At 39.4% G+C, this 25,605-nt stretch overlaps 2 protein-coding genes across 2 annotated transcripts in view; both read left to right on the forward strand.

Moving 5' to 3' along the window:
- Positions 1–1,757: 1,757 nt before the first annotated feature.
- Positions 1,758–25,605, forward strand: part of MRPS6 (mitochondrial ribosomal protein S6) — a 62,246-nt gene continuing 38,398 nt past the window's right edge. The window contains exon 1 of the mRNA XM_008570924.1: positions 1,758–1,868. Within this exon, the coding sequence (XP_008569146.1) occupies positions 1,758–1,868 (111 nt within the window). The remainder of the gene's footprint in view (positions 1,869–25,605) is intronic.
- On the forward strand, positions 21,446–24,186 carry SLC5A3 (solute carrier family 5 (sodium/myo-inositol cotransporter), member 3). Its single transcript, XM_008570923.1, has one exon. It carries the CDS (start codon positions 21,950–21,952, stop codon positions 24,104–24,106), a length of 2,157 nt encoding a protein of 718 aa, XP_008569145.1. The 5' UTR covers positions 21,446–21,949; the 3' UTR covers positions 24,107–24,186.

The following is a 25,605-nucleotide window of genomic DNA, read 5'->3' on the forward strand; positions in this document are numbered from 1 at the left end:
GGGCAAACAGGGGCAGGGGCAGCAGTCTCTAAAGAGTGGAGATGGAGAAAACTGCATTTAACCATCTCCTGCCAGTAAGAGCTCAGCTGGCGGCCGGAAGCAGAGGTGAGCACGAGCGTGTGTTGGGGGAGATTCTGGGGAGTGCCGGAGTCCCCTTTCCCCACTCCAGGGCACGCTCACGATCTCAGACGGTTGCTAAACGGTCTCCCAAGTACTCAGCATAACCTTTCAACGAACGCCAAGCAAACACTTAAAGAACACCGGGAGCACACCACACATGTCCGTGTCGCATCTCCCCGTGCCAGGCCCCGTTCTCCGCGGTTTACGTGCATCAGCTCACTCACAGGTATCCCACCCCACATCCCACAAAAGCAGCCCGCCCAAGGTCACGCAGCCTCCGAGGGATGGAGCCGCAGCCAGACCGAGCCCGCGCCTTGCGCCCCAGCTCGCCAGGAAGGGGCTCGGGTTAGACGCGCGAGGACTGCGGACGGCGGGCGGGGGGAGCGAGCGGCATCCCACACCGACCCCAAGCGGGAACGTTCAGGAATCCTCGTGCGCAGCCGCGGGGTGGGAGAGCCCCGGTCCGGCCTCGACACCGCCTTCCGCCGGGAAGGTCCCTAGCGCCGGGGAGTCGCGGGCGGACGAGGGGAGCGCGCACCGACGAGACCGCACCGCAGCGCAGGCGCACTCGCGGCCCGCACTCGCCCGCCGCCCAGGATGAGACGGAAGGCATGGAAAGTTCCAGCCCGTTCGAGAGCCGTAGGTAGCAGGCGCGCCGGCGGGGGCAGGGCAGCGAGGGGGCGTGCGGTCTCCGAGGGCCACTCCAGTCCGAGGCCGCGGCACCGCCCCCGCGCAGCTCCGGGACAACGGGCCGGGTCCGTTATAATAGGAAGACACAATTTGCAGCAGCATTCCTCATGATTTTAAGAAATCTTTTTTTTTAATGAAGCCACCAGCATTCTGCTGCAGTGCTTTTAAAAGAAAGGTTGAAGGAGAAAAATCAGGGCATCTGTCCTCCCTTTAAGAAATGGAATTAGGCTGTGGGTGGCCACCAGATTGGGAGGGTTTGGGGGTGCTGTGTTGAGGCATTATGCAATCAGGCTAATTTCCTTATACTATTTGTCAAGTTAGAGAGAGGGGTAGAGGACAAAACCATGTCACTTGTCCCTGGGCATTAGACAAAACTGTGGTGCTTCCAAGAGGAAGCATGCTCCAAGATACTGCAGGGTCCATTCTCATTCCCTGACTGGGTCATGTAACTAACAATAGGAGAGTCAGCTGAAGTGGGGACCATTCTAGAAAATCTGGAACTCACTTTTGAAGGTCCAGAAATTCGTTGTTTCCTTCTGTTATTTATTTATAGTAAGCTACTCTTTTAAATCAAAGGTGAAGTTAGCTGACATTAACCAAATAATCTGAATTAATCACCTGTGGAGTTTCTAGCGCCCGCCGGCCGCCCTGGAATGTCCGCGCTCAATAAAACGTTCCCCCCAAGCGTGTCTGTGCAGTTCTCTGTACCCTGGTCGCTTAAAGCCGCTTTCACGTTGAAAAAAAAAAAAATCTTTGACTTCTCTTTTTCTGACTTCAGCGAAAATCCTGCTCCAGGTGCCCTTAACCCAGTTTCATTCATCCAAGTTGTGGCCTTTCTTGCGCCTTCAGAAGACATTTTTCTCCCCCCGGCTTTTGATTGATCTTGAGGTAGGGGATTTCAAGTTGGAGGGATGATAAGCGAACCAGCAGTCCGCTCACTTCGGGTGATGGCGCGGCCAAGAACAGGGGCCAGCGGCAAGGAGGCAGCGCTTCGTCCTCTGTTCTGGGTCAGGTACTTCTCAAGTCGTCGCCGAAATCCCCGTTCTTCCGTGAATTCGGTAACGTAGAGTGTGGTGTATGCTCCCCCATCCCCAGATATTAAAAAAAAGAAAATTTTTTTTTTTTTTTTTTTTTTTTAAAGATGACTTCCGTGAATTCGGTAACGTAGAGTGTGGTGTATGCTCCCCCATCCCCAGATATTAAAAAAAAGAAAATTTTTTTTTTTTTTTTTTTGGTACTGCGTCTGAAGCATGGTTTCCCACATACAACATTAGAGGGTTGGACGCGTTTTATATTTGAATCAACTTTGGGTCAGTTTCAGGGTATACCAAGTTTGATTGAACTAAATAAAGCATGGGATCATGGTCCAGGCTCTACTGAAGAGCTAACAGTCACGGAGCATTAGGAGATTGTTAGGGACAGGACACCAGTGCCTCTTGATCAGGTCCAGAGAGAGTCGGGCCAGACGTGACATTGTGTCCCCAAGCCTGTTATCCCTGAATTTGGGAGAAGTTAAGATTGTATTGTTTAGTCTATTAAATATCCCCCGTTTTTGGTTCTCTTCCCTTCTTACCAGGATATGTAGTTTAATGAGATAGGAGCATTTAAAAAAAAGACATTATTAAGGATACATTTCAATTCAGTGGAAATTGTGTAAGCCCTTTCTTTAAACTATACTTTTTAGGAGTTGTAGAACTTGGAAAATGTGGTTACTGAAATTTCTTTTGTTTACCTTCCTTGTCTTAGGGAGGTAGCAGGTGATCACTAAAGAGGCAGGGTTTAGGCATAATATTTGCTCATTGCCTAAACATTTGAAATGAAGACTGCACTCTTTGTTTTTGGCATAGCTGCCAAGTACCTTGGTTAACATGGCTACAAGTTTATCAGTTAAGTGTATTTTCTTTACACACACTACTTCTATTTTTTTGTGTTCTGTAACAACCAGGATTCACAATCTTTGATTGTGGAGCATATATGTTTTATTCTAGTTCATATAAACCAAGTGCAGTTTGGTTAAAATAATAAATACCTCCCTTGAAATCCTTGCAAGAGGGCAAGGGCAAACAAGATCCTAGAAAGCAGATAATCAAGATGAATTCCCTGGAGGAGGAGGAGGTGGCCCCCCATAGATAAAAGGTTGTAACAATGATGAAGTAGTGTTGAGATTCTTGAGGTAAAGTAAGATTAAACAACGAAAACTCACTGTGTTGTTCAAAAACTTATCTTTGAGTAGGTTGTAAATGTGTAACAAACACTTCCAGATTTGTGATAATTTTGTTTACTTTCAATTTAGGAAAATTGGATTGTGAAATAGGATGGATACTTGGGGAGATAGGAATAAAAAAGTTAACACTAGGTGGAAAGTGCCACTGACTGTGGGCTTGTACACTTTTAGCAGGCCCTGGGGAAACCTGAGGCAGTTTGTCTTCTACATGCAGGCAGACCATAACAATTCTTCAATTCTTAGTTGGAAATTTTTCATGTTTTCTGAAACATATATCTCTCACATTGTGGCCCTTTAATGTGATCGTTCATTTCTCCCGCAAGTCATTTATGTGTCTTGGAATTGAGGAAGTACGCAGTGTTAGGCAACTTTTATAGCAGATATGGAAGTTGAAAGAGTGCAGTTTTTCCAGCCCTTTCTTGGATTTCCAGAGCTGTTTTCTTGTTTCTTTTCTGTGGTACTCTGTAAGCCTGAAGTACTTCCCTCCCCTTCCGCCTCCATTTTTTTTTTTTTGTCTATGACCCCTAGCTTGACTCCTTAAAATTGAGCTTACAGAGAGATTTTAAATTTAAAATATGGATATTGTGTTGAGGTTCTCACAGCATCTTGCACTGTAGCAAAGTCACTTGTGGGAATTCCCATTGAAAGATTTCAGTGTGTAGTGTGTAGAATAAGAAGTCTGTAGTGAATTATACAATTATATGTTAGTCAGTTCCTCAGAAGTTCCAATGCTATCTTTTTTTCATTTTGCAATTGGGAGTTGATTATCATGAGTTTGCTTTCGTTGTATTTCCAACGTTTTGTTGCATTTATGAATGTAGGTACCAGTCTTCCAAGAAGAAATTTATTTGCAGGTACTGTTTAGCTTGAATTGTAATGTGTATATAAAAATGTCATTTCTATTTTCTCCCTCCTTTTGCTTTAGCATGAAAAGTAGGTAAAAGTGTGGTTAAATTCTGAAATATGACACAGTTATGGATGTTGTGAAACCAGGCCTTTAAAGGTGATGACAAGCAGTCTGAAAAAGTACTTGCTTAGACCATATTAATAGTAGCATCTCCAGTAAAAAGATATTTTGAGAGTCCTGTTATACTTACATAGCATCAAAAGAGTTTTATTCACTTCTGGAAAACACAGTATTCAAAGGCTGTAATGTGGAAAGACATAGCTACAGAGGAAAGACCCAGGCTACAGATTTCTCAGGCAGTCTCATCTCAGAATGAGGAAGACCTTTTCTAACAACTGAAAAAGAAATGGATGGCCTGTGAGCTGGTGAGTTCTCTACCTCTACTGCATCTGGGAACATTCAGGTAGACAGGAGAAGTGTGAGTTACTTGGTGGGTGAGCTCTGACACTGATTCGAGTCCCCTCTCTGGAGAGTCTGGGAAAATGGTTGATGTCCTTTGATTTCACTTTGTAATTAGATTTTGAAAACTGGTACTTAATTTCAGTTAGGTAAAGGACTGAATTGCCAGTACATGAATAATAAAGCCACATACTGTGTAGAGGAGCTTAGGAAAAGTTGTGAAAACTTAGTAGAAGATTTTTATGCCTGGGGTGGGTACAGGAAGAGGAATTTTGAGAAGAAAAATCTGCAGTAAATTTAGGAACATTTTATCATGTCTTATTCGATTTACCCAGATGATAATTACAGCTGGCATATTCAGACTTGTGAAAACCATAGGAGGATGTTTTCCCTGAAATTTTCTTATTGCCAGTCAGGAATTTTTACATGAATTAAAGGTTAATGATTTAGATAATAACTAGCTTAATTGCTAAGTGAATGCATGTACAGTAAAATTGCACTTATATATCTATTCTCTTGTATATGTTTTCCTAATAGAAATAAAATAGATAGCTACCATAGAAATCCCAAGTTCTTTCTCATTAAAACATTTATTTTTATATTCAGTATTCCCCATTTATTTTTGATTTCATTGAAGAGCAGATTATATTTTATATTTTAAGATAACTCATTGAAATAGTTCTTTGTAGGTAGTTTTCTGATGTAATCTGCATTTAGCGTACAGCCTGGTTTTATTTAGATATAGAAAAGTGTAGTGATAATCTAGTTCCTAAAACATAGAAAGCATAGGTTTTCTGGTTGTGCGGTGAAGAATCTCTTTTCTGTTTCTCTTCACTCAAGACTTTTTGATTAGAAAACCTGGCAGAAGTTTTGTATTTGTTTTAGATTACTATCTAAGTTAGGATATTCTGAAAGGAATACCTACTAAATGTTTGCATTTTAGATACTTTTGGAGGCATAGGGTGCTAATGAACTCATATACGGGTCTGGCCAACCCTAGGTCATTGTAGCTTGGCTTGCTTGGCAACATTTGGTAACTAGGAAATAGTGACATTTCTGCTGTTGGTGGGAGACATCAGTTCAAATGGAAACATCAACGTCTAGCTGTCAGATGGCAATGTTAGTCTTTTTCCTCTCATGGGCCCTCCCTGAACAGCTTAGTTTATATCTTTAGTAATCTCTCTTTGTGTTTTGTCTGCTTGAAACCAGACAACTAAAAATAGTTATCCAGTAATGAAAGACTTGAGCCTTGTGGACAATGTTATACTTTTATGTGGTATTACAGTTTTTTTGGATTACAGCTTATTACCGCAGCAAGTGATTGAAGAAGGAGTCCTGTTCCTGCCCCTTAGCTACAGCTAAGGTACAGGAGTGGCTTGGGGGTAAGGAGTCCTTCCTCACCAGATGTGGTTTGTATGTGTGGAGACTGCTTGTCAGAAGTTGACATTTTGCACTGATTTTTTTTTCTTAATTGCTGTTCATGATGCATACATTCAATACTGTTTATAGGTTTTAAAAATTCGGTTATGTCTAGTATTTATATGCAGGATGCTCTTGGATGTTCTCACCTTTTTGATTATAAAATTACTTTAAGAAAATTCAAAGTTTGAGAGCAGTGAGGGACAAATTCTTTTTTTTTTTTTTTTCCCTTTTTGTCTTTTTTCGTGACCGGCAACGGATCGCAACCCTCAGTGTTGCGCCCGTACCGGACCGGGACCGGCTACGGGATCGCAACCCCCAGTGTTGCTCCCGCCCCTCGCTCAGCCAGTGAGCGGCCGGTCTGTATGTGGGATCCGAACCCTCGGCGGGAGCGCCACCGCACTTCCCAAGCGGCGCACTATAGCAGTGCGCCACCGGGCCGGCCCAGTGAGGGACAAATTCTAAAGTAATGTTTTTCATCTAGTGCCTTTGCTGTGTTCGTAGTGCAGGTATAACTCATCTAAGAGACCTGGAATACGGAAGGAAGGGTAGGGAGGGGATGAGGAAATATTGTGGTGTGATTACTCATATTTTACATAAATCTGTTGCAATTTAATTATCAAACTTTTTCTAGTTCACTTAGTTATTGGCTTTGCATTAGAATTCATTTCTAAGATTCTCATGAGTTTATCTGTTTGAGAGAAGGAGTATGTACTTTTAGTGGAAGACAGATATTATCAACACATGTTGTTATCTCTTATTCAGGGGAATCATATTAGAGAAATTAGTCAGATAAAGGTCTGGTACGTTCCCAATTGATCTAAAGGAAAAACTATGCTCAGGAGTTTGGAAAAGGACAGTTAATCTTGTTGTTCTTAATTTAGAGCAGGGCTGGTGAACTATGGTTCATAGGCCAGATCTGACCTGCCACCTGTGTTTTTATGGCCTCTGAGCTAAGAAAGGATTTTACAGTTAAATAGTTGGAAAAAAAAATCAAAGAAGAACAATATTTTATGACACGTGGAAATTATTATTCAAATTTCGGAATCCATAAATAAAGTTGCATTGGAATATATAACCCTGTTCTTTTGTTTATATTTGTTATCTGGTCCTTTACAGAAGAACTTTGCCCATCCCTGGTTTAGAGTATACAGACAGTTTTCTAGGTTCAACATTTTTCTTGGCTTCTTAATGATGCTGTTCTCTGACATTTCTCCTTTTATTCCTCCCTTTCTCTTTTCTTTACGTACTATACCTTTGACCTTCATGTGGATGATGGGCTATTTTTTGTAACAAGCTGAAACTGGTGATTCCTACTGTCTGCTGTGCTGATTATAGCCTGGATGTTCGTTCCCTTGGCATTGCAAACTCAGCGTGGCTCAAAACTTAATGAGTTGGCTATCCTAAAACTTGTCTCTGTTGTTCCTTAACTTCTCTTTATTGCTTCTCTGTCTTCTGTCATCTGGAGCTGAACAAATCTGATTCTTTCTATTCCTGCAGCCCTAATCCCATATAGTTTCTTCTGTGCGCTAGTTGAACTGCTCATGTTTCTTGGACTCTCTTGCAGTTTCTTAGGTGGTCCCTTCTGATGTACTGCTGAAGGAAGGATAGTTAGTGTCTGTAAATATACTTTTTGGAGTACAGAAATTCATGTTTTTGAGATAGTTTAAAAGAATTAAACTGAGATGCATTTTTAATGAAGAAATAATAGAAAGCATTGTTCAAGGGGTCTTCAAAAAGTTCATGTAAAAATGTGTGTTATCAGGGGCTGGCCGGTTAGCTTAGTTGGTTAGAACACAGCCTTGTAACACCAAGATCAAGAGTTCGGATCCCTATACTGCCTCCCACCCAAAAATTTTTTTTGTTTTTTCCACAAACTTCTTGAAGTACCTTTGTATAATGATGGCTTTCTGATTTCCATACTAGTTGATTGTGTTGACACTTGCCAAATTACAGCACACACCTCTCTCTCAAAGACATTCAGAATGAAGTCTGGTATCTAAGGCCACCTCTGATATGACTCCAACCTATTTTTATAACCTCATATCTTAATTTTTTCCATTCTCTATTCCATATACTGAGTAAACAAAGCTACTGCAGATCCCTATAAATACCATTCCCTTTTGTTTTCTTGGGTGCCTGTGTTGTACTGCTTTTCTGTTTGGAATGCTCTCCCTTTCCACGTTACCCCACCACCTCCATGAAAAGCTGTCCAGTTCCTCAAATTCATTTTAACTCATTTGGTAATTAAATATCAAGGACATATGCACCATTAGAAATATAGACTATAATCTTTCCTTTGGTCACATGGTGTTTTTCTATCTCTCATCACATGGATCACTTTCTACTTTGTATTTTAGTTAATTGGTGAGTGTGTCTTACCTTCTTTGCTAGATGACAAGTTCTCGAGGGTCAAATCTGTTTCATTTCTGTCCTCTGCTATGCTTTGTACATACAGTAGATGCTCACTTAGCTGCTTTGAGGGGATTACTCCTCATATTTCTAAAACAGTTCTTTGATATGATGTAGCATGTTGACCTCTCATGCTAGTATGTTGCTTTCAAGTCAGTTATACTTTGCTTTCACTGGGTGAGTTGTATGCTTACTAGAAGTTGTGTTGATGTTCGAGACTATTTTATGGCAGGTAATTTTGTTTTTATAATAATTTAAATATCGTGTGAACTGATAAAACGAATGCAAACTTTTCTTTTTTTTTCTTGAAACCAAGTTGGATTCTTTGGGAAGACTTGATAAAAGGTGAGTCATAAATAATGGCTGTAGAATTAGATATGGCTGAAATAATTAAAAGCTTGGGAGGAAGAGTAACAATAGTCTAGGAGAATTCTGTACATAAACTGCGTTACAAGGATCTCTTAGAGCTTCCACTTTAATGAAAGTGAAACTGGAAATTGTAGATGATGCATTTGTAGATGTGATTTAGATCAAGCAGAAGGAACTTCAATCAGCAAGAAACTCCAAATCATCGGTACCATTCTTCAAGTGCTTTGATCCCATATTAAGGTTGGCAGATAAATTTACATTTACGTGTTAAACTTAAATAAAATATTTAAGGTACGTATGTATGGTTTTTTTGATTGGGTATGATTATCTTGGGGTGAAGGCTTGTGCTTCAGTATATGCTCTGATTTTTTTTGTTTTGTTTTGGTTTCTAAATAAATAAAAGAACTTTAGATCCCAAGTGAAGATACTGGTTGTGTTATGGTGGAATAAAGAACTGACAGGGATACCAGAAGGAACTTTAGAGGTGGATCGACCTGGCTTTGGATCCTTGTACCTACTTCCTAGAGATCTTAACCCTTTGACATCTTCAGTACCTCATCTGTAAAACGGGAGTAATCTGTACATTGGAGAATCTGAAGATAAAGTGGTAACATGACCTTGGAAGTAGTGGGTGCTCAATATGTCATTAAAATAGATTTTTGGTCTCAAAGTTACTAAACTTCATTGCCTAGTTTTCCTTTATTCCCATTTTTATTGATGGAGACTCCAACAGATAAATTTATTATATGTAAGTTTATTTTGTCAGAACCCCAGACTGAGTCAAAACCTTAAAAATTGTTCTCGCTCAGTACATATTTGAATTAGTGGTGTTGATGCTTACTACTCCGCTCCAGTCCCTTATTGCCATGGGGAGTGTGGGCCTGGTTTTGCCAACTTTTCTATCCTACTCCTAGCCAGAAATCCAGATTTTATAAGAAATCTGATTTTTAAGATGTTGGCAACTAATTCAAGAATATTTGAGTACTATGGGCCAAATGAAATGTATCCGTGGGTTAGATATGACTACAGTTTTGTAATTTCTGATTTAGACTATTGGCTTTAGACATCCTTTAAATCTTTTTTAGCATTTATGTTGACAAAGCCCACCTTGTTAATTGGCTGTTGGTTTATAGTAGGATTAATAGCTACTCAGTAGATGGTAAGCATGTTCAGTTCTTAAAGGTAGTATCTAGTTTTGGACTGTGGATTATGTGTGTTCATTTAGGCTAAAGTACATACTTGAGAGAGTTGCATATGACTGAAGTACGACTTAACAGTGTAAACTATCAAATTGGTATTCACAGTCCACTTTGTCTTTGAATGTTTGGGTGGTTGCTTATTTTAAGCATGCATTGGTACGATTTGATTTGTACTCATTGTATTAATCTCTTAGGGGTTTGATATAGGACGTCCAGACAAAGACTGCTCTGTCTAGAAAGTCACATTTTTTGCTCGTACTGTATCTATAAAGTTTATAGTAGTTGATATTACGCATGGCCCTTGGAATATAGTATTACTGGTTGAGCATCCCAAATCTGAAATCCAAATTTGAAACTCTTTTGAGTGCGGACGTAATGCTTAAAGGAAGTGCTCATTAGAGCATTTTGGATTTTGGATTTTCAGATTAGGGATGCTGAACTGGTATTCTGTAAATATTTCAAAATCTGAAAAAAATTTGAAATTCGAAACACTTTGGTCCCAAGCATTACAGATAAGGGATATTCAGCCTGTACCATGAAGAAAATTGAGGTGCTTGCCTAGATAAGAATATAGAGCAGGGGAGTGATGATATATTTTTATTTTTGTCTTTTTCCCTTCCCTACTCTAGATATATAACTTCAAATTGCATATTAAAAGACTCAAGCTCCAAATTGTTCTTACCTGCCTTTCGTCCACTGTGCAATGGACTTGTGTTTTTCCCTGCTCCCCCTGATCATTTTTACTATGATTACAGTCCCCCAGCTAAGAGAATCCTTACCTGTTTTGGGAATACCTCAGTAGAGTTTGGTGCAGAGCTTAAAAATGAAATTGCATATGAAGACATAAACCGAAGAAGGCCTTCCCTATTCCCTCAATCATGAACTGTCACTTACCTCTTCTGCCCGAGAATTCCTGGTTTTGTCTGTTTAGACTCCAGTTTTTAAAAGGTTCTCCTTGACACCTACCCTGGCTGTTAAAATGCTTTAATTTTGTCAGGTGAGGAAACCCAAGTGCAGCCATAATAGCCATACTCCTGTGGATGTGTCCAGTTTGAGAAAATTCTTATTGTGGCGATCAAAAATGCAGTGTTGCACTTGCATCTTGGTTGCTGGGAATATGCTCCTGTGGGAACCTGTGTACAGTCCTTGCTTCTGTTAGAAAGGTACAGAATCAGTTAAAGTCCCTGATAATCTGCCCTGTTTTCAGTTTGTGTTCAGATGGAGTATGTGTGAATTATAAGACATCTGTTCAGTACTGGCTTTGATTCAGATTTAAGATGAGTTGTCTGAGTTAAAAGCTAAATTTGAGGGTAGGCTCTTTGCCAGGCATTTTATAAGAAAGGTGTACTTAAGTGTTTTGTTTTTCCAATTGCTTGACCCTGTTAGGTAAATGACCTAGTGATGGGTTGTTTTCATTGTCATTTTTTTTGTTGCTGTACTGCTTGCCTTTTGTTTTGTTAGCAGTCATATAAGAAAGCAATTGTGTAAAGTGTAATATCTTGAAAGCTTAAGACAGAAGGTTTCCATTAGGGACAGTCTAAGTCCGGCAGACTCTGGTAGCACTGTTGGTCTCATAGGAATGTCATTCTCATGTGTAGACTAAGTAAGGGCAGGAGTTCTTGCAAATTCAGTTTGTGTGTGTAAGAAGATTAACAGTGAGGAAAAAAATTTCTCCTGTCATTTTCTTTGTTACTTATTAGGATGAAATCATTGGAAGCTATTTGTAACTTCAACATCTCTTGCTTTCTGACATCCAGGAAAAGCAGTTCTGAACGTATTTCTCCCAATTTTTATACCGTCTCCTTATCCTATCTTGGAAATACAAGAGGAAAACCCAGCTGCATTCATAATATAGAATACCATGCCCCTGTTTTCCTTTCACATCTTGGGTTCAATTCAGGGCATAATTTTTACCGGTCCTCCTGAATACTCTTGAAGTTATCCTATTTGTGGTCCTATTTTTTACTTCTTGATAATTTTATATTCTTTGAACCTTGGGGAAAATTAGGTTTTTGAATTTCCCAACCAAAAGTATCATTCTGAGGAAACATCCCAATTTTGGGATCTTCTGTTTATAACTTGGCCTCCTGGGAGAATTAGAATCTGGTCTACCAAGAAGAAGCTTGTGTTTACATTTTCTGCCTCAATCACATGGAAAAATGAGAAAGGTATATGTTTGTATTTAGTATCTGTTCTAGGAATGGTTTTTGTCCGAGAGTAAAATCGGACCCAAGTAGGATAAGAACATGAAGGTGAACCACAAAGTGGACCTGGTTAGATATTTTACCTTATAGACCTTATGGTGGTCAGTCTTTGAGGGAGGATAGATGAGTGGTGATAATACCTAACCTTAGCAGTTGATTGAAGCGGAGATTATATGTGTATGTATGTACTCAAGGTATATACGTGTGTGTGTGTGTGTGTGTGTGTGTGTTTGTGTACCCCCCCTCCCAATCCTCAGCTACCATAAGGGTTAGGTAGTGTGATTTCCATTCTGCTAAAGAAAATCTAAAGCAGAAAGGTGCCAAGGGTCACACCGTTCAGTGAATGGCCAAGCCAGGATTCTAAAGGCAGTACCAAATTAGAAGTCATGCTTTTGATAACTGCATCTGAAAAAAAGAGTGTGCATAGAGTATAGTACTATACTTATTTATATAAGTTATATAGTTATAGTACAGTTAAAGTCCTTTTAGATTGAAGGAAGTATTTCATATCTGTTTTGAATGCCTACTAGGTGCCAGCACTACCTTGTGTTTGGGGAATGTAGTGCCAGACCACACAAAGTTCCACCTTTCATGGTGCTTACATTTTAGTAAAGGAGATAAACTAGCAAATGCTGCGAAGAAAACCAAAGCAGGGCAAGGGGACAAGTGTGGCAAGTTCCATTTTAGTTAGGCTGCTCTGGTAAAGCAGAAGCATAAATGAAGTGAGAGAACAAGCCATGGCTACTTCCTGGGGTAGAAGACCTGGTGTGTGTGCAGAGGCCTTGGAGTAGTTCTGTTAACATATATTCCGTTCAGCAGGCTTTTGTTTTTTCAGAGGTCCTCTTCAAGTCTTTCCTGAAAGAATTGACAGTGTATAACAATTGTTTAATGCTTGCTTTTTTTCCCACAGGACTTTATATCTAGTAATCTTATCTAGATGATGTTGCCTTGAGGGGCGTATTCATTTTATAGAAGTGAGAATTAAGACACAGACTCAGGCAAACGTAAAAGTAAATAAGTTAATAAATAGTTTAGTGAATCTTCATATTGTACCCATCAGTCAGCTTCAGCAGTTAATCATCATTTTACCAATCTTACTTTGTCTCCACCCCCCCTTTTTTTTGCTAGAGTATTTTATATTTTCTTAACTTTATCTTAAAATTTCAAACTCTTACAAGAACACTTCATTTAACACTTGCGTGCTTTTCACTTAAATCACTAATTGTTAGAAGTTGTCATATTTGTTTTATCTTTTTTAATCTGAACCATCTGAGAGTTACAGACATCTTGACATGTCTTTCTTAAGAATAAGGGCCTTCCTAGCCACAACGTATTCATTATACTCGACATTGACACAATCCTATTACAAAATATTCAATTATTGAAATTGATGTTTCTTCCAGTAACATTTCTTAGTTTTTTAATTCAGTACTCAATGAAGGAGCATGCTTTTAGTTATTGTTCATTCTCCTTGGACAGTTCTAAAGCCTTTGTCATAAATGACAGTGGCACTTTGGAGAGTCCAGGCCCACTGTTGTGCAGAACCCCTCACTTTGGATTTGTCTGTAATGCTTTCTCATGATTAGAGATAGGTTAAACATTGTTGGCAGGAATATTCCATAGGGAAGTCAGAGCATCATATTGGGAGGCATGTCAGTTTGTCCCACTCTTCGGGATGTTAAGCAGTCATTTGGTTAGGTGATGTCCACCAGGTTGCTTCAGTACCTTTTTCCCTTTGGTCATAAGTGATCTGTGGAGTAACAAACTTGATCGAACATTTTGTTCAACAATCTTCCATTGGTTTTAGGGTCTCTTGGTGATCCCGAGTCAGTTATTTCTGGAGTGCATCAAAGCAAACACAGATGTGTGATTTCACTTGTAAATATTTAGTATGTATAGAATAGATAAGAACTTTTTAGAAACAACTATAGTGTCTTCACACCTGACTACAGTTCCTTAACATCTACTATCCATCTTCAAATTCCTTGAATTGTCTCATATGTCTCTCTTCAGTTGGTTTGCTGGAATCTGAATCCCAACCAGGCCCACAGGTTATATTTACTTGATGGCCTCAATTCTCTTACTCTGTAATAGCTTCCCTCACTCTTCTCCTTTTCTGGATTTGGCTGATTGCTTCCTGGTGTTTTATGTGTTCTTCTATTCCAGGTATTTTCTGTAGACTGATGGGTGAAAATTGGATTAGATTCAGGTTTTGTTTTGTAAAATCTGGGCACATTCTGAAATGGAATTAGTACGATGAAGGGAAGTGAGCCACTCTTGTGGTGGGTAGGTAGGGGAAGGTGGTGGCTCCAGATAATGGTTTTTACTACATCGTGGCCCACTGAGATTTTTATCTGAACAAAGGGTATGTTTGCTTAGTCTGATTTACCTTGTCATTCCACACACCCTCAGTTAGAGCTTTTTGAGATTGCTGATCACTTTGGTGGTGCTCTAGTCTCTCTTGTCCGTTTCGGTCTGCCATCTCTTATTGGCTAGAAAAGACATTATTGATGGCTGTTGAACATTGAAAGTTTAGCAGTCTTGATGAGGTACTTAGTCTTTAATATTCGATTCATTTATTTAATGAACATTTGGCACATACAATGTGCAACATGGTGTTCTAGATGCAGACCACATCAATGAACACCACAGACAAGATTCTCTGTCCTCATGGGGTTTACATTCGGTAGCGAGAAGACAGAATAAATGTAAATAAGTTTTATAGTATGTTAGAAGGTGCTGAGAGTTATGGCAAAACAGAAGGGTGGATTGAGATGGTTTGGGGGGTTACTTTTGAGCAAAGACATAAAAGGAGAGGAGAGCAAGTCTTGTGGAAATTTGGGGTGCAGAGTGTTGCCCCAGAGGCTTGTTTGGTCCATTGTGATCAGAAGGATGACTGCTTGCTGTATTAATATTAATGTCCTGTAATGGGCCAAGGGCAGAAGCATGGAGACAACCTAAGAGGCCAGGATAGTTATCTGGATGAGATAGGGTGGTGATTTGGGCCAGGGTGCTAGCAGTCGATGTGATAAATAGTCTGATTCTGGATCTACTTTAAAGGTAGAATCAACAAGCTTTGCTAATAGATTGATTGTGCGTGGTTTGAGGGAGAGGGTGAGCAAGCAGTTGAGGATGACTGGTGTGAGTGGCCTGAGCAATAAAAAGGATGGAGTTGCCATTCTCTGAGCTGGGGAAGGTTCAGAATACAACAGGTTATAGGGGGCCAAGCCAAATTATTTATACCCCTGAAAAGGATAGGTGGTCACAAACACTTCATTCAGTAAAAACAGTGGCTTATAGATTTTACTGTGAGAACACTGGTATGTGTAGATCATATGGCCAATTTTGTTAACCTAATGTCTTCAAGATATTACAGCAGGTAAAGATTGGCTTAGATGGATTCATATAGCCCATGGTAACTGGGTCAAGTGTAGGATAGACCATGAGACTTAATTTATTTCCCCCCTGGACACCATGTTCCACTATTCACAGTGCAGACCAGATGCAAGGCCTGGGCTGAGGTGTACATGGGGTACTTTACTCTGCCTCCTCTTTTTATACAGGCAGTGTAAGAACACAGCCTGTAGTATGCACCAGGAGGTGAGAGACTTGAATTTTTTTATTCTCTGGTGGAAGGACTGGTTAACACTGATAAAGAGAATGCAGGCAAAAAGTTTGGTCTTGGATGGTGAGAACCTTGATAACTCTTATAACTGACTCATGAAGGTTTTTCCGGTTTGTGTGTTTACTTACCTAAGTGGCCTATGTCTGGGACTTCTTTTAATCTCTTCATTTTCTCCGTATGCATATCTGTTCATATATGAGGATACTTCAAAAAGTTCTTGGAAAAATGGAATTAAAACATACGAATCTTCCCATAAATTTTTTGAAGATCCCTAGTATGATCATACATAAATACTTCAACTGGATTTTATCCTGTGTTCTTTTTGCAGTCTGACCTCGTTAACATTTGTTATATATCCATTTTGGATATGTTCTCTGCAAGAACACACATTTTAAAAAATATGCATGATGTTGAATGATCACTTATCAATTAATATTGTTAGTGTTTCTATCAGTAAAGGGAGTATTACTTAGTATTACATAGTGGGTAAGGGCAGAAGCTATTCAGATAAATAGGTGTGAATGCAAATCCTGGCTTAAACACAAATAATTGCAACCTGGGACAAGTTATACTGCCTCCTTGGTTTCAGTTTTCTCATCTGTAAAATGGTCATAAAAATTGTACTTAACCCATGATTGTTGTGACGATTAAGGTAATACACACAAAAGTCTGGACACAGTGCCTACATGGTGTAAGTCAGTGTTAGCTTTTAAAATTTTTATCCCCATGACTTATAACTCACTTATTTTTGATAAACAATCTTTCACAAGTGGATAGTGCTGAGCTTCTTGAACTCTTCCTACTAAGAATTACCCAAATGTCTAGTCATTGAAATTACATGATGTGGTATCACAGGCACTAGTACTCTGTTAGGTCATATTTTCATTCCCCTCAAAAAGATAAGTTGTAGAGTTTGCTCCTTTTACATGATCTAGTATTATCCACATAAAAGTTACAACCAGTGGTAGTTTTACAGTTGTTTCTCCATACCCCAAAGGTTTTATTTATTAGCTTCTTTAAAAAAAAAAATTCACGGGGCCGGCCCGGTGGCGCACTGCTACAGTGCACCGCTTGGGAGCGCCGCGCTCCCATCGAGGGTTCGGATCCCACATACAGACCGGTTCCCGCTCACTGGCTGAGCGAGGTGTGGGCGCAGCACCGAGGGTTGCGATCCCGTTGCCGGTCCCGGTCCGGTACGGGCGTGACACTGAGGGTTGCGATCCGTTGCCGGACACGAAAAAAGACAAAAAAGGAAAAAAAAAAAATTCATATGAGACAAACTTTTATATTGATAGAAGCAGATTAAATGAATATATGGGGGTGTATATGAATGAAGTGGTAAATCTGATGGTTTATGAACTTTTCTAGGTGAATAAGATTTTGTTAGAAGAAATGTTTACTTTCATGGAAAACCATCCATCCTTCTCTCCCTTCCCCCCCCATGGGAAACGGATAAGAGTAGAACTGTTCTGGTTAGTAGAAGGTTATAACTTTTGTGAAGATCTTAATATGCCTGGCATATAATTGACAGTTTAATTTGAAAGGAGCTGATATCATCACTTCCAGTCCATCACTTGGAGAGTAAACTGACATTTGCTGAGCCACCTGCCTGTCATACTTGGCAATATTATGAGCTTTCTATATGTTACTTATTCTTTATTCAACCATTAGGGGCTAGGTAGTGATTTCATTTTACAAAAGATACAGTTCAAGCTCGTAGAGATTTAGTTGTTTGTCTAAGGTTGGAAGTGACAATTAGGAAGTGACAGAGCTTGGAGCCCAGCCTTTCAAAGCTTGGCTGCTTTCTGCTATATCATGTCACCTACACATGTATGGTGGTAACTAAACCCACCTTTCTTACAGAATCATGAAATCTGGTGGTAGTGAGAGCCTTTGTCTCTTGCTGTTTAGGGGTTGAGGTGGACAGAAAACAAGACATGGGTGTGCTGGTATTTTTTCTTTGTTTTTGGGAAAGGTGATTATAATTCAGGCAATCACGTTTTCAGAGGTGTCTGTTTTATAACCCTTAAATTGCTACCTGATAAGGTGAATATTTTTCATTTGGATCAGAGTATGAGCAGGACTCATCAAGCCTTACCATTGACGGAGTACTAGGCCGGGCCTGTTCAGATGGTACTACGACCCCAAAATCGATCCGAAAGCTGAAGGGATTGTTGTTCAGTCACTTTTAGGGCACCTGCATGTGTCATTGAATTTACTATGACTTGGAGTCCTGACTGAGTTTAGGGATCATTTTCCTTGTTCTGTTTGGTTTTTATGACAGGTGAATTTTATTTTTTTAAGATAGAGTGACCATACATACTGGATTTTACATATTGTTCCAGAATAATTTCCTAGATTGGAAGATAAGTTATATGTTCACCCTAGATAGTAAAAGAGAGATTTGGTCATTTTAACTAATTGTATTTTGGTTAACATATTTTATATTATCTGAAAGAGTTTAATAGCTGATTTAAATTTGGTCTTACCTTTTTTCCTCTTTGTAGTTGGTCTACTGTAGCAAATATTTATGTGTACTTCTCTGGATTAATTTATAATTTAATTCATCCAAATACATGAAATAGTATGAAAATTGCATTCCAATTCTGTGTAAACTATCAATAAAGCATTACTTTCTGAGAAGGAAGCCCTTTCTTTTGAGGGGAATCTGCTCCGTTTCAAAACACCTTTGTGTTTGAGGTTTGGATAAATCTGCCCATCACCACTAGGGGACTGTTTTTTGTACAATCCACAAATAATTTCTCTCATTATAGAAGTATTTTTTTTTTAAATGTACTACCAATGAACCAACCCACATACTTTTTGTAACTATACCTGTTTTATTACTTGCCCCTCTCACTTAAGGGGTTTGCCCGAACTGTGAAAAAAGGCACATAGGTACAGAAATACAAGTTAAAACGCTTCATGTTAGTTGAAGAAAAGATTTTCCCACATATAGTCTTCCTAAAAATAAAGGAACTCTGGATTATGTTCATTGTATTTTTATTGAAGAAATGGTTACTGCTCTAAAAGAAAGAAAAAAAAATAACTTATTTTATATTTTATTTGGAACCACTTTTAAGGAATGTATAATTTATCTCCTGAAAGGCCGAAGAAATTCAAGGCTGTAACAGTCTCTTTTTATGTATGAAATTTATGTATGAAATTTATGTATGAAATTTAGCTGCATTGTATTATACTATTTTATATCTTTCTACAAACAAAATTGACCTATTTTTAGCTTTGTTTTCCTTTTCCAGTCTTTGCCAGGTGTTGGTTTCTGGATGTATTTTAAGTTGGAAAAATCTTAAAACTTACCTACAGACTGCTGTGGTATCCAGTGAGAAACGGACCATCAGCAATGGCTTTTGAAGGGTCTGAGGAGAAACAGGCAGAAAGACTTGAGAACTCAGCCTTGAGCTAGTGTTTGGCCATGCCCTGCTACCTCTCCTGTGGGCAGAACATCTTTTCTAGTTTATCTGCTCTTCTGGATAAGTTAGAGGTTAGGCCTTGCATGGGAATTTCAAACAGTCTGAGCATTCAACAGGGAGCAGAATGCGGCTTAGATACATGCCTTGCATAAATCATATCTGATATTGATAATGATGTTATTGATATTCAGTGCTCCCTAGTGATTGAGAAAGGAAAGGCTTCTTTTGTTTCTGAGCACTGCTGCAACTGCAGCTGCTATGACACATACCTCACCCTACCTCCCCGCCAAACAAAAAAAATTCCCTAGGAATTTTTCTCTCTCTTCCATCTTGGGAAACATATGGTCATCTACTGCCACTGAGAGAAGAGCAGTACCTGATAAAAAGGTCTAATGACCAGTGAGCTAGGCTTATCTGTATAGGTTATTAGGTTAGATGTTGGGTAATAGGATGGAGAGCTCTATTGAAGGTGGCATTTCCTAACTGCCAGCCACAGTTCTCATTGTAATTGAGGAGCTATCCCTTATAATGAAACATATAAAAGTACCCTCTTAAATAATGTTTATTTGTCACTAGATTAGGTTTTATTAAAAATTTAGGTGCTTCTTTCTTTCTTTTTTTTTTTTTTTTTAAAGATGACCAGTATGGAGATCTTAACCCTTGAGTTGATGTTGTCAGCACCATGCTCTCTGAAGTGAGCTAACCGGCCATCCCTATATAGGGATTCGAACCCATGGCCTTGGTGTTATCAGCACCACACTCTCCCAAGTGAGCCATGGGCTGGCGCTAGGTGATTCTTTCTAAATAATGTTGAAGTATTTCTTTAAAAACTCGGAAGTTTTGGGGGGGGTGGTGGGATCATAGAAATAGGACCAATTCAGGATTTGGCAGGTGTGAAGTGATACAGATCCCAACTTTGTATCTTTTTTGCTTTTGTCTGACAATTTTATTTATGCCAGCCATTGACACTGACTTTTAGGAGGAAGGATATTAATCAGTTTTCTTAGTGCTTTATGTTAAAAAAAATATATAAAAAAGGCATGAAGGTGGGATTAATACATTTCTATCTAGGCAGCTTTATGAATTAGACCTACCAGCCTTTTTGGTTAGAGCATTGGTCTTCAGGCGTTATGCTGGGCTCCTTTTCTTGCCAGTAAGAAGCGTGTTTTTAAATTTTTAGTACTGTGGTCGATTTTGAACAGTTTTGAAAAGAGGTAGCTTTAATATCATTTGTAGGACTTAAATTTACTACTGATTTCAAAAGAAAAAATCCTAGATTTATCAGAAAGCAACTGCTTTTTCAAGCATGGAAAAACACTTTACTCTGAGGTTGCCTTATTACAAAAGGAGAAATCACTTAGGAGTTAACATGAGGAAGGCATTAGATTGAATAATAGTATTTTTCATTTTGATCTGTCAGCTGCAATTATAATTAACTTTGAAGCTTCAGAATTTGTCTCTTTTCCAGGAGAAAAATCATCAAATTCATAAACTTGATTTTAGGTAAATTTAAATGTCTGTTTTGTAGAGTGATTTTCTTAATCCAGGACTGAAAAATATCTGATTAACTTATTGAAGATGACTTGTAGATGACTTGTTATCTAATAGTTGACAAATGTCTGTTTTGAGATTTGGAAGACATAATAATCAAATTATTTTTCAGTCTTCCAGAAAGCTTTTCTCTTCCCTCCCGCCCCCTGCTTTCTATACCCTTCAATGAAAAAGCATTAAAATGAAAAAATATTCAGCAAAATAAAACCTTGAATCAGTGCCTTTATGTTCTCAGAAGTTCTCTTAGAAATATTGCCTGATGAAAAAGAAGGGAAGGAAATTATCCCATTTAAAAATTTTCTTTTTATCTTCTTCCAGTGTTTTCAAACTAGCAGAAAGAATACAATTTTAGGTTTGTTTTGTAAGTCATATGTTCCTAGTTTTTTATGTGGAATGTCTTGCTTCCCATTAGGGCAGGAGGCATCTCACAAATTCTGGGTTACTGTATGATAACTATATACATTTGTAGGTAAATATTTACAGTAGGAATCTAGGAAAGTTTTGTAGCAATAGGTTTGCACACAATGAGCAATACTTGATTTTCTGTGTTTAAATTCTTTGGAGGTAGATGATAACATCTAGTAAAAACCACCTGCCTGTTCAATTAAGGACCCTAGCTGGCTGTAAAGTTTAGCCCTATATACTCTCGGGATTCATAGTATTTGAAGATTCATTTTCACTCTGTTATTATGAATAATTAGTGTTTTTCCTCCCCGTTAGGGTGCTTTAAGATCTTGATGCCTTTTCTAATCCAGGACTACCACAGTATGACAAGAAAGGGCAATGTCATAGTGGGCAGTTAGTTGCTGGAGAACTTAGGCCTCTTAGTTATGAGGTTGATGAATTTTTGTTCTTAGTGAAAATGTTAAATATTCTCCCTGACTTTAAGTATCAGCTGTGATAGCATAGATTGCTCTTTCTTGTGGAATTGAAGTGTATTTTAAAAGTTTTTTTTTCTTTTTATAAATAATGTCTTGTTGCGCCGTGTTTTGCTAGACTGAAAGTTTCCTCATCACTTGGTGAGACCCTCCTCTAATTCAATCTTTGTCTTTTGTCTTTGCTGCCTTGCAGGGTTGGTACAGTAGGCTTCACTAGACTTAGCTGCAACTCAGAATTTCTCCTCCAGCACCTGAGTAAATGCTGATGGTCTTGTGGAGAGTGGATTAAGAGCTAAATTCTCAATCTCAATTAAGAAGCGGAGGAAAATTTAAACTGTCTCCTTCAAAGTTTATCACAACCACCACCATCAAGACAGCAAACCAAAGGACAAAGACTACCTGCTGTGTTGCTCTGTGTAGTCCAGTTCACGTATGGTTTACAGACTTGGCTGGGGTTATTATAAGTAAATAAAAAGTCGGAGACTTCTGTCATTGGACGCTTTTATTCACAAGTTACCAGAATGAGGGCTGTACTGGAGACAGCAGACATAGCCATAGTGGCCCTATATTTTATCCTGGTCATGTGCATTGGTTTTTTTGCCATGTGGAAATCTAACAGAAGCACCGTGAGTGGATACTTCCTGGCGGGGCGCTCTATGACCTGGGTAGCAATTGGTGCCTCTCTGTTTGTGAGCAATATTGGGAGTGAGCACTTCATTGGGCTGGCAGGATCTGGATCTGCAAGTGGATTTGCAGTAGGCGCATGGGAATTCAATGCCTTACTGCTTTTGCAACTTCTGGGATGGGTTTTCATCCCGATTTACATCCGGTCAGGGGTATACACCATGCCTGAATACTTGTCCAAGCGATTTGGTGGCCATAGGATTCAGGTGTATTTTGCAGCCTTGTCTCTGATTCTCTATATCTTCACCAAGCTCTCAGTGGATCTGTATTCGGGTGCCCTCTTTATCCAGGAGTCTTTGGGTTGGAACCTTTATGTGTCTGTCATCCTGCTCATTGGCATGACTGCTTTGCTGACTGTCACCGGAGGCCTTGTTGCAGTGATCTACACAGACACTCTACAGGCTCTGCTCATGATTGTTGGGGCACTGACGCTTATGATTATTAGTATAATGGAGATTGGCGGGTTTGAGGAAGTTAAGAGAAGGTATATGTTGGCCTCACCCAATGTCACTTCCATCTTGTTGACATACAACCTTTCCAACACAAATTCTTGTAATGTACACCCTAAGAAAGAAGCCCTGAAAATGTTGCGGAATCCAACAGATGAAGATGTTCCTTGGCCTGGATTCATTCTTGGGCAGACCCCAGCCTCAGTATGGTACTGGTGTGCTGACCAAGTCATCGTGCAGAGGGTCCTAGCAGCTAAAAACATTGCTCATGCCAAAGGCTCTACTCTTATGGCTGGCTTCTTGAAGCTTCTGCCAATGTTTATCATAGTTGTCCCAGGAATGATTTCCAGGATTCTGTTCGCTGATGACATAGCTTGCATCAACCCAGAGCACTGCATGCAAGTATGTGGAAGCAGAGCTGGGTGCTCCAATATTGCTTACCCACGCCTGGTCATGAAGCTGGTTCCTGTTGGCCTTCGGGGCTTAATGATGGCAGTGATGATTGCAGCTCTCATGAGTGACTTGGACTCTATCTTTAACAGTGCCAGTACCATATTCACCCTTGATGTGTACAAACTCATCCGCAAGAACGCAAGCTCCCGGGAACTAATGATTGTGGGGAGGATATTTGTGGCTTTTATGGTGGTGATCAGCATAGCATGGGTGCCAATCATCGTGGAGATGCAAGGAGGCCAGATGTACCTTTACATTCAGGAGGTAGCAGATTACCTGACGCCCCCAGTGGCAGCTCTGTTCCTTCTGGCAATTTTCTGGAAGCGCTGCAATGAACAAGGGGCTTTCTATGGTGGAATGGCTGGCTTTGTTCTTGGAGCAGTCCGTTTGATACTGGCCTTTGCCTACCGTGCCCCAGAGTGTGACCAACCTGATAACAGGCCAGGCTTCATCAAAGACATTCATTATATGTATGTGGCCACAGCATTGTTTTGGGTCACAGGACTCATTACTATAATTGTTAGCCTTCTCACGCCACCTCCTGCAAAGGAACAGATTCGTACCACTACCTTTTGGTCTAAAAAGAGCCTGGTGGTGAAGGAGAGCTGCTCCCCGAAAGATGAGCCATACAAAATGCAAGAAAAGAGCATTCTGAGATGCAATGAGAATAGTGAGGCCATCAACCACATCATTCCCAATGGGAAATCTGAAGATAGTATTAAGGGTCTTCAGCCTGAAGATGTTAATCTGTTGGTGACCTGCAGAGAGGAGGGCAACCCAGTGGCTTCCTTAGGTCATTCAGAGGCAGAAACACCGGTAGATGCTTATTCCAATGGGCAAGCAGCTCTCATGGGTGAGAAAGAGAGAAAAAAAGAAACAGAGGATGGAGGCCAGTACTGGAAGTTCATAGACTGGTTTTGTGGCTTTAAAAGTAAGAGCCTCAGCAAGAGAAGTCTCAGAGACCTGGTGGAGGAGGAGGCTGTTTGTTTACAAATGTTGGAAGAGACTCCACAAGTTAAACTAATACTAAATATTGGACTTTTTGCTGTGTGTTCACTTGGAATTTTCATGTTTGTTTATTTCTCTTTATGAACTTAAGGGTATGGTGAAACACTAACTTAAAATACTGGTCTTTGGAAAAAATTATGTAACTGTTGCATCTCTCAGGCATTGTTTACTTTGTAGGTTTTAGCCAAATTTTACTTAGCAGAAAATCATCTATTTGCAAGACTTTATTTTCCCAGAGATGGATGAAAGTAAATCTTCAAATTAAATGAAACAGAACTTGTTTAACAGACTGAAATGTGCAAATGAGGTTTGAAATTTTCCATACCAAAGTAAGGAGAGACCAATTATTCTCGTAGAGCAGTTAGAGCAGAATATATGTTAAGATATCATGAGTAAGATATACTGTGTGTACTGCCAAGTCTTGTTGGGTCTTTTTATCTGAATGAAGTAGAAGATTTGCTCATTTCTAAGTTTTTCCTCTGTCTCTGTAATTTCTACCACAGTTAGGAAAACCACAACTGAATTCTTAGACATCGTACAATCAATAGTGAAAATCTAACTAATGTGCTTGTATGGTACTTGTTTCAGGACAAGTTGGTTAGTTTGCCAGATGCATTTTGTAAGCATGAGCCTATGGATTCTGGTTGCCAAAAGAAAGGAAGAATGTTCTTCTGTAGGTATTTTTGTACCACCAGTATATGAAATGTTAAGGAACTATGCTTAAGGAACTATGTTCTAGTTCCTTTTTTTTCCTACTTTGACTGAAGTTGAAGTGAACTATATTCTAATAACCACCAAGTCTTGTGTATAAAGTTTCATGTCATGATTGTATTGTTAAGTGATTATGGGGGAGAAAATGAAGTAAACATTACTGATGATCCCCACATTTATTCACCAAATTAAGGTTGTCCATATAGTTTGGGAATTACCGGCCCCCAAACAGTGTTTGGTTAACTAAAGATATTATTATTCATCCTCCACTAATTTTTTAGCTTTATTCTTGTCATTTGGCAGCATTTTCTATTAGCCAAAAGCCTTCCCAAGTGGATCCAGTTGGAAGATATGTCCAGAAACTTGAAGAAAAATTGACACTGCCATTGTGTGCTGGGTTGCCCTAATTGATTACATCATGATATATTAAGGTTGAATTTTTAGAGGGAAAATTTAATTCTGAGGTCATATTGCATCCTTGATAAGTTTTTTTTCTGAAAAGACTTGCCGTCTGTACACAGCCTCTATGTTTTCGTTGTTATAATTACTTAGAACATGAGGATGTTTCAACACAGATTGGCCATCAGTAACAGAAAACTCAGAGTACATGCTTTGCCATTGGTAGATTGTCAGTATAGTCTTTCTATAGGATGGTTAGCATGTTCAAAAGGTGCCATGAACAGGAACTTCTGGGTTTAGCAGTGTGTCTTGTGGCAGATATTACAGGACTTGTGTAATTGTAGGACCCTCTATCTTGACATGGCTTCATACCTCGTTGCAACATCCATGGGTGAGAATCTGTTTTTCACAGGCTATTTCCCCTTAGAAAAGGTACAAAAGATGTTAGAAAAGCTCTGCAGGTTTTGTATTAC

This window comes from Galeopterus variegatus, unplaced genomic scaffold, assembly GCF_000696425.1.
Source record: "Galeopterus variegatus unplaced genomic scaffold, G_variegatus-3.0.2 Scaffold643, whole genome shotgun sequence".
Classification (NCBI taxonomy): domain Eukaryota; kingdom Metazoa; phylum Chordata; class Mammalia; order Dermoptera; family Cynocephalidae; genus Galeopterus; species Galeopterus variegatus.

Excerpts from the sequence above, each read along its gene's own strand:
- SLC5A3 (XM_008570923.1), top strand. The coding sequence starts at position 21,950 with ATGAGGGCTGTACTGGAGACAGCAGACATAGCCATAGTGGCCCTATAT.